This window comes from Notamacropus eugenii, chromosome 2 (assembly GCF_028372415.1).
Source record: "Notamacropus eugenii isolate mMacEug1 chromosome 2, mMacEug1.pri_v2, whole genome shotgun sequence".
Classification (NCBI taxonomy): domain Eukaryota; kingdom Metazoa; phylum Chordata; class Mammalia; order Diprotodontia; family Macropodidae; genus Notamacropus; species Notamacropus eugenii.
Window position 1 is genome coordinate 81,094,857 of NC_092873.1, and position 9,237 is coordinate 81,104,093.

Sequence of the window (9,237 nt, forward strand, 5' to 3'; positions counted from 1 at the left end):
TAACTCAAAGTTCAATGCTTCTTCCATTGTACTCCATTGTTTCAATGGATTTTATCAGGAAGACATAAGAATCAAAGGTGATGCTAAGGTTTCAAGGTAACTAGAAAAATTATTCTATAATAGAGAAGTAAGAAAGAACAAAGAAACTTATTTTGTCAGGAATATGTTTAATTTGGATACGGATAGTTGAGTTTGAAGTCTTGGCAGACCCTCCAACAGGCAACCGAAAAATGGTAGATGATAGTTTGGGAAGGAGGTTGATGATGGGACATCTACACTTGGAAATGATCAAAATAGAAGTGATAGATGAAAATGTCTAGGATCACTGAGAGAAAGAAAAGGAAAAGAAAGTACAGAACCTTGGTGAATGCCACTACTTGGGGGTGATGGTGGGAGGAACAAGAGCAGACAGGAAGCAACAAAGAGATAGAAGAATTAGTACACACACACACACACACACACACACACACACACACACATTTGTATGTATCTACATAGCTAAGCAAAAAGGTCCAAAGAGAAAGCAGCTGATGATATCAAATGCTGAAGCAATGTCAAGAAATATGAGAACCAAGAAAGGATTATTACCTTTGGTTACTAAGAGCAAGGACATATATTCATCTGAGATAGAAAGGAAGAGTTAGAGAATGATAGGAAATGAAAGAGAACAGGATGTTCTCTTTCTTAGAGAAGAGTGTAGTAGCAGAAAAATTTAGGGGTGGAAAAGGAGGAAATTGAGGACACTGGCTAGTCTTAATATTTTCAGTAACATGTAACACAAAGAAATTCTGATAAGTGTTACAAAGCAGTAATAGAATTGGAAAATTGTAGATGGAAAAATATTTAGAAGGGTTTTATGGGGAAGCTAGGTAGTAGTGAGTCAAAAGGAGATGAATAGAATATAAGAATTCTTATTTTTGTATTGAATCAATGTTCCAAAGGAGTGATCATGAGTGAAAATATAAACAAAGTTTATAATAAACTAAGGAAGATTTCTCCTACAATCTTAGGATAGGTTAAGATAAATTATGCCTATAATCCATGCCACTGAATAGAGTGAAGCTAGTAAATCATTTGAGCTTGGGAGTTCTGAATTGTAGTGGGTAGAACAGATAAACCAATCAGTTGTCCTTATTAAGGTCACCATGCTTTCCTCTCCATCCTCACCAATTTACTTAACAAGGGGCAAATGGGCCCAGGTCAGAAAAGGAGTAGGTTAAAGTTCCTGTGACTTTTTTTTTTTAATGCTGGAAGGGATCTTGGGCATTCTTTAATTTTTCCATTACACAGATGAGGAAATTGAAGGCTAGAGAAGAGATATCACCTAATGCAGATCATGCAGAGAGTGCAAAAGTTAGAGTTTCCAGGGTAAAGTAGTATAGGGAAGTCCATTTGTACAGAAGTCCTCACATAGGGAGGATAGGGCCTGAAGTTGTACCTGTTGATAGCTTAGGAAATATTGCTAAAAGTAGATGCATCTTCACCATGCTTTGTTCCAGGTTCTTCTAGGCTTGGACTAAGGTTTAAAGTGTAAAATCATCCACACAAAATATTTCATAAATCTATCACCAGTAGGTTCATTATGCCCCCATCTCATTAGGATTCTTATCTCCTAACAACATGGTGTGACCTAAAAGAAAAACAAACTTACTTTACAATATAGTATAATGCAGTAAGAAATTAGAATTCAACAGATCCAATGTTAAAACACTCAGGTAAGAAGTCAGCTGTTTCCATTCCCAGTCAGAGCTAAATTCATCATTACACTTTTGACAGAGGAAATACAGTATCCAGGAGATCCTTAAGTAGCTGCCATTCTATCTGGTCTAGTGCAGTCTGAATTTCTCTTTCTCATTCTCTTCTACACCAGTAATTAGGATGTCCGAATGCTTTTGTTAGGAAAATCTCTTTTCACTCCATAGTCAAAATCTTTTGCTCCTATGGCCCAGAGTCCCAGGGACTCAAGTTTCACGGTTTTCATTTATGCAGAATACCAGAAGGAGTTTCCCCTTAGGGCAATCACTGTGTTTAGGGCTTCCAGCTCTCACCTAGTGATTCCAACACATCCGAAGAGAGAGAGAAAATGCATGTTCATTTCACCTAACATGCTGCAATATCTCTATGGTCTTGTGTTCTTCTCTGATCTGGCTGCTTGGGCTTGCCTCTCTGCTCTGGTTGTCCATTCTTTAGGGTCTATTAACTGCTGTGTTTGACACAATAATTTTGTTACCATCCAGGCTTGTTCACAGTTCCAGACGTTTGCTCTCAAAGTCTTGTTACCCAGTCACCAGAGAGAGCTGATGTGTATGGAAACTAGGAGCATGGGAAAAAGACTCTTCTGCATAAGCAAGGACTAAATCAGAGGTGGGGAACCTGTGGCCTAGAGGCCCTATGTGGCCTTCTCTGACATCAGGTGTGACCTTTTGACTGAGTCCAAGTTTTATGGAACAAATCCTCTTATTAAGGCATAATCTTGGATTCCTCTTATTTTACAGATGAGAAAACTGAAGCTGAGAGAAGTGAAAAGGTCACAGTAAGTGTCATGACCTATGGGTCACTCTATTTTTCATTAAACAATACAGTCTCCCTGAGAGAAATATTTCCTTTCATTCTAGAACTAATCAATCTCTTTCAAACTTCAATGGGTTGTTCCTTATTCTAACATTCTAGAATTTATTAAATAAGTTTATTCTAAGGAATACTTTTATATTCCTTAAAAATAGTTTATTACAATCATGCATTGGAAATAAAGATGGTAAAGATTTGTGAATATATTTGTATTGTGGTAGTATAATGTATTTCCCCATCATGACAGGAATGGCAAATTATCTCTTCTACACAATTTTAGAAGCTTGAATTGGAGCTCTAAAACTGGGAAGGGATCTGAATATTAAGGAAGGGCCTAATTTAAAATTATTATTCCATGATTTTTTTTTTTGGAGGATGGGAAAAGCAAGGCAATTGGGATTAAGTGACTTGCCTAAGGTCACACAGTTAGTAAGTGTCAAATGTCTGAGGATGTATTTGATTTCAGGTCCTCCTAACTCCCTGAGCTACCTATCTGTCCCTGTAATTTTTTTTAATCTCAATCTGAACTCTTTTTTTTAAGGTAGGAATTTGGTTGTTCCTTTTTTAGAGTTGGAGAATTCCAAGTTGTACAAAATGTGGCACCTGCCTCATTGTGACTGCAGAAATTTATACGTATTTATATATATATATATATGTATATATATATATACATATATATATATTTATGGAATATGCTAACTTGTAGTTCCTCTTTCCCCAGTTTACTGATGATGAAACTAAATTTCATCAAAAAGTTCACTCTTAAAGCATGTGGGTCAATGACGTAGCTAGCAGAACTAGGATTAAAAAACAGGTCTTCTGATTCAAGTTTAAGGCTCATTCTATTAAACTACATAGTCTCCTTGAAATTTAATCTAGATCTACATTGTATCTCTGGTAAGCTTTAAAATCATTCAGCAAATGATGGAACTTGGACCTCATCCCATCTTGGTTTTAAAGACTTAAATAACTGGACAGCAACCTTTCTTCCATTATTAGGATGACTAGATTGTATTTAACGATTAGAAGCTTGACTTTAATGATCATCAGGACGATCGATTTTGTCAGAAAGTGGTGTAACTGTTAGTGCCAAAGAGATAGTCGTAAAATTCTTAGTTTTTTTTCATCTTTTTTTTCTTTTTTGACCTAAAATGTTTTCAATCAATAAACATTTATTTTCTCTCCTTCCTACCTCTTCACCTCCTCCGTTGTGGGTGGTGGTGGAATCTCTATTACAAATATGAATAGTAAAGCACAACAAATTCCTACATTAATCATGCACCCCTTGATTTCCTCCTCTCCCCCCCCGCCCCTCCTAACACAATGTCTCATTTGGTCCTCTGAATCCTTCTCCTCTCAGTCTGGAGGTAGATATTTAAATCTTTCAAAGTTGTTTGTCTTCACAATATTGTTGCTGTTATGTAAATTGTTCTTCTAGTTCTGCTTACTCCATTCTGTATCAGTTTCTCCAACATGTCTTCTACTTAGCATTGCTAGATTATTAGTTTACCTCCTTTCCATCTCATAATGGAGCAGTCATGTTTCTTCTGTCTGTTACAATGAGAAATGGAGCTGAAATTCCACCTATATAACTTTGGCAAGTCACTGAACCTCTGTGGAGTTGAATTTCTTCTTCTGTAAAATGAAGGGGTTAGTCTAGATGATTTCTGAGGACCTTTGTAACTTTGAATCTCTGATCTTATAGATTCCCCTGTTGTTCTTTAAATCCAACTGCCCTTCACTTCTTGATGTGGCTTTTATTTCTGTCTGTATTACATAAACTCATCCTAATGATTACCCCTTAAAAATTGGTTAATTTTCAATCACTAGGTAACCTAATTTTCACTGTTTCAGTAAGGACAGAAAAAAAAAAAGATACATGAATATCTCAAGGTTCTCTGAGCCATGTGGTTATATCCCAGCTGTATGGGGGTGTCAAAGTGAGATTTTTTTGAAAAAACACTTGTGTGACCCAACAGCATATGCTGTTACACTGGAATAACCACATAAGTAGCAACTGATTGAGAATGGATGGCTGTATAGATGGATTGGTTCCTAGTATCATGGATTTAGAGAAGGAACGTAACTTAGAGTCCACTGAGTCTAATACCATCAGTTTTACAGATAATGAAGGTGCAGAGAGTTAAGTGATTTACCCAAGGTCACACAGCTAGTAAGTGTCTAAGGCAGGATTTGTACTCAAGTCTTCCTGACTCCATCCCAGCATTCTATCCAGCACTCTTCCACCTAGCTGCCTGGATAGATGGATAAGGGCATATCTAGGAAATCACTGAGCCTCAGAATCCATCTATTTCTTTCTCTAGGTGATCTTGAACAGTATAATCATGGGGCCATGGTTGAACCAGTCAACTTTAGGTGACTTCATCCTCTTGGGCATCTTCTCACACACTCGAACTGATATTGTTCTTTTCTCTGCTGTCCTGGTGGTCTTCACAGTGGCCTTGGCTGGGAATATCCTCCTTCTGTTCCTGATCTATAGTGATGCTCAGCTCCATACTCCCATGTACTTTTTCCTTAGCCATCTCTCCCTTATGGACCTCACTCTGATATGTACCATTGTACCCAAGATGGCTGACAATTTTATTCATGAGAGAAAGTCCATTTCTTTTATTGGATGTGGGCTGCAGATTGGTTTCTTTGTTACCCTAGTTGGTTCTGAGGGCCTTCTATTGGGCCTGATGGCTTATGATCGCTATGTGGCCATCAACCACCCTCTACGCTACCATATCCTTATGAGCCAAAGGGTGTGCCTTCAAATTGTTGGTAGCTCCTGGGCCTTTGGAACCCTAGACGGGTTAATCCAGGTAGTAGCAGCCATGAGTTTCCCCTACTGTGGTTCTCGAGAGGTGGATCATTTTTTCTGTGAGGTGCCAGCTTTGCTGAAGCTGGCTTGTGCTGACACATCACTCTTTGACACCCTACTTTTTTCTTGCTGTGTCTTTATGCTCCTTCTTCCTTTCTCCATAATTGTGGCTTCCTATGCCAAAATCCTGAGAGCTGTGATCAACATGAATTCTACCCAGGCACGCCAAAAAGCTCTGACCACTTGTTCATCCCATCTGGCAGCTGTCTCTCTCTTTTATGGGGCAGCCATGTTCATCTACCTGAGGCCCAAGCGCTTTCGTGCTCCTGGTCATGACAAGATAGTTTCCCTCTTCTACACAATCCTCACACCCATGCTCAACCCCTTGATTTACAGTCTGAGAAATCGTGATGTGATAAGGGCATTGAGGAAGAGGCTGAGCCACTGGAATACTGGCTGCCAGAAATAACCCCATGTCTATGCCTGTAGAGGGCTCTTTGAAACTGATTTCTCATACCAGATAATACCTTTTGTCCAACGTTAATGAAAAATTCACGTTTTCTTAGATTTTCTATTTGTCTCTTTTCCGGTAGACAGAGGGGACAAATCAAATTTAACTTGTTATTCTTGTTTTGCTGACTGAATTATGGACAAGCATCAAGCCTTATTTCTCAGTAATTTATTCATTCATTCATACAACCATTTGTCCAGAGCATACTATGTGCAAGGCAATGTAATAAAATATAAAGTAGAAACTCTTCCCCTCCCTTCCCTGATTCCCCCAATTGTGTCTCATTCTGAGAGTAGAGATATCAGGAGTGGCTTAAACTGCTGAAAACTCAGGTATCCTGTGAAATTAATTGACTGGCTGGTCCTGGGCAGGTAGTTTCATACTGGTAGAGGTGTTTTCCTGCTAAACTCTATCTCCACCTTCTGGCCCTACTTCTTAGTTATATCACATACAATGTGACCCAGCTTTCCTAACTCCTATCTGTCATCTTTTTTAAATGATGGTCTGAATAGGGCTGATGATAGTACTAGAACGGCAAACTATAGTTAGTATAATGTAGTAGCACCTCTAAATATGCACGGGGAGTGATTATGTACTATGAACTCTGAGTAGAAATTCCCCCTCTAGGTAATATTTCTGTCCCTATTAGTGACTATCCAAAAAAGGAACAGGTAAACCAAAAAAGTAATGAACTGCCTTAGGATGTCTACTTTTCTTAGAGGTTTTTAAGTGAGGGTAGATGACCCCTTTAGGGGGGAGTAAACTCCTGATAATGTATGCATTGAACCACATACTCTCTTAAATCTGATCCTAATGTAAAGAATTCTTGGGATGTCTTCTCTTCATGTGAAAAACCCGGGAAGATCGCCTCTGGGAGAAGCACGAGTCTGTGCCTGTGGAACTTGCTACATAACTACATGTTGAAAAACTGACAGAAACCATATGATTATCTTAATTGATGCAGAAAAAGCTTTTGGCAAAATACAACATCCATTCCTATTCAAAACACTAGAGTGTATAGGAATAAATGGAGTCTTTCTTAAAATGATAAGTATCATCTACTTAAAATCATTAGAAAGCATTTTAAGTAATGGGGATAAGCTAAAAGTATTTCCAGTAAGATCAGTGGTGAAACAAGGATGTCCATTATTATGTCCACTGTTATTCAATATGGTACTAGAAAAGTTAGTTTTAGCAATAAGAGAAGAAAAAGAAATTGAAGGAAATAGAATAGGGAAAAAAGAAATAAAGCTATCACTCTTTGCAGGTAATATGATGATATACTTAGAGAATCCATGAGAATCAAGTAAAAACCTTCTTGAAATAATAAACAACTTTATCAAAGTTGCAGGATATAGAATAAACCTACATAAATCATCATCATTTCTATATATTGCTAACAAGCCCAGCAGGAAGAGACAGAGAAATTCCATTCAAAGTTGCTGTAGACATTATAAAATATTTGGGAGTCTACCTGCCAAAACAAACCCAGAAACTATACAAACACAATTACAAAACACTTTTCACACCAATAAAGTCAGATCTAGTTAACTGGAAAACCATCAGTTGCTCATGGGTAGGCTGAGCTAATAAAATAAAAATGACAGTTCTACCTAAATTAATCTACTTATTCAGTGCCATACCAATCAAACTAACAAAGATATTTTATAGAGCTAGGAAAAATAATAATTATGAAATTTATCTGGAAGAACAAAAGGTCCAAAATATCAAGGGAATCAATGAAAAGTAATGCTAGGGAAGGTGACTTAGCCATGCCAGATCTTAAAAGGTATTATAAAGCAGCAATCATCAAAACTACTTGGTACTGGCTAAGAAATAGAGTGGTGGATCATGGAATAGGTTAGGTACACAAGACACAGTACTATAGTACTATATTAAACTATTGTTCAGTAAGACCCAAAGATCAAAGTTCACTATATAACAAAAACTGCAGGAAAACTGGAAAATACTATTGGAGAAACTAGGTATAGACTAACATCTTACAGTGTTTACTAAAATAAAGTTCAATTTTGATACAATTTTTATATAAAGGTTGATATTACAAGTAAACCGAGAGAGCAAAGAATACTTTACCTGCCAGATTTATGGAGAATGAAAGCATCAAACAAGAGACAGAGAACATTATGAATACAAAATGAATTTTTTTTTATTATTTTAAATTGAAAAGTTTTCGCACAAAGCCAATGCAACCAAGATTAGGTGGGAAGCAGAAAACTGGAAAAGAATTTTTACAACTAGAGTCTGTGATAATGGCCTCATTTCTAAAATATAGAGAGAAATGAGTCAAATTCATAAGAATACAAGTCATTTCCCAATTAATAAATTATCACAGGATATGAACATACAATTTTTGGATGAAGAGAGGTACAAATCAAAACGACTCTGAGGTAGCACATCATACCTGTCAGATTGACTAACATGACAATACAGGAAAATTATAAATGCTGGAGAAGATGTGGGAAAATTGGAACACTAATGCATTGTTGGTGGAGTTGTGAACTGATCCAAGCATTCTGGAGAGCAATTTGGAACTATGCCCAAAGGGTTATAAAAATGTGCATGGTCTGTATCCCAACAAGATCATACAAATAGGAAAAGGACCCACATGTACAAAAATATTTGTAGCTGCTTTTTTTGTGGTGACAAAGAATTAGAAACCCAGGGGTTAGCAATCAGTTGGGGAATGGCTGAATAAGTTGTGGTATGTGAATGTAATGAAATACTATTTTGCTACAAGAAATGATGAGCAGGCAGACTTCAGAAAAACCTGGAAAGCCTTGAATGAACTGATGCTAAGTGACGTGAGCAGAACCAGGAGAACTTTGAACATAATAACAACCACAATGTGCAATGACTAACCTTGATAGACTTTTCTCTTCTTAGAAATGCAAAAATCCAAGACAACTCCAAAGCACTCATGATGGAAAATGCTATCCACATCCAGAAAAATAGCTATGGAGTCTGAATGCAGATTGAAGCATAGCCTTTCTCTCTCTTGTTTTCTTTTTTGGTTTGTTTCTTTATAACAGCAAGCACCCTATCATACCCGGAATAGCCTGTTAACACAGGTTCTTACATCTGCTTTTAAGGGAAAACAACTTTAAAGGGGTCAACAATCTTTTTTAATTACATATACCAACAGAGAAAATAACAAGCAGAGAAATAAAGATCAACTGACAGGGTTCTTGACTGCCTCAATGAAAGCAATATTGCTATACACTTTACATACACCACTGGACTGAGAGAGCCTTTACCTCTGAGCAGTCAGGGCATCTGAACATACAGCTACTTAGAGTCTTGACCAGGGAATCAC

General features: G+C 37.3%; 1 protein-coding gene across 1 annotated transcript; it reads left to right on the forward strand.

The window, feature by feature from the left end:
• Positions 1 to 4,901: 4,901 nt before the first annotated feature.
• Positions 4,902 to 5,861, forward strand: LOC140523569 (olfactory receptor 2V1-like). Its single transcript, XM_072638384.1, has one exon. It carries the CDS (start codon positions 4,914 to 4,916, stop codon positions 5,859 to 5,861), a length of 948 nt encoding a protein of 315 aa, XP_072494485.1. The 5' UTR covers positions 4,902 to 4,913.
• Positions 5,862 to 9,237: the final 3,376 nt, after the last annotated feature.

Coding starts and splice junctions, on each gene's coding strand:
- LOC140523569 (XM_072638384.1), top strand. CDS start 4,914: ATGGGGCCATGGTTGAACCAGTCAACTTTAGGTGACTTCATCCTCTTG.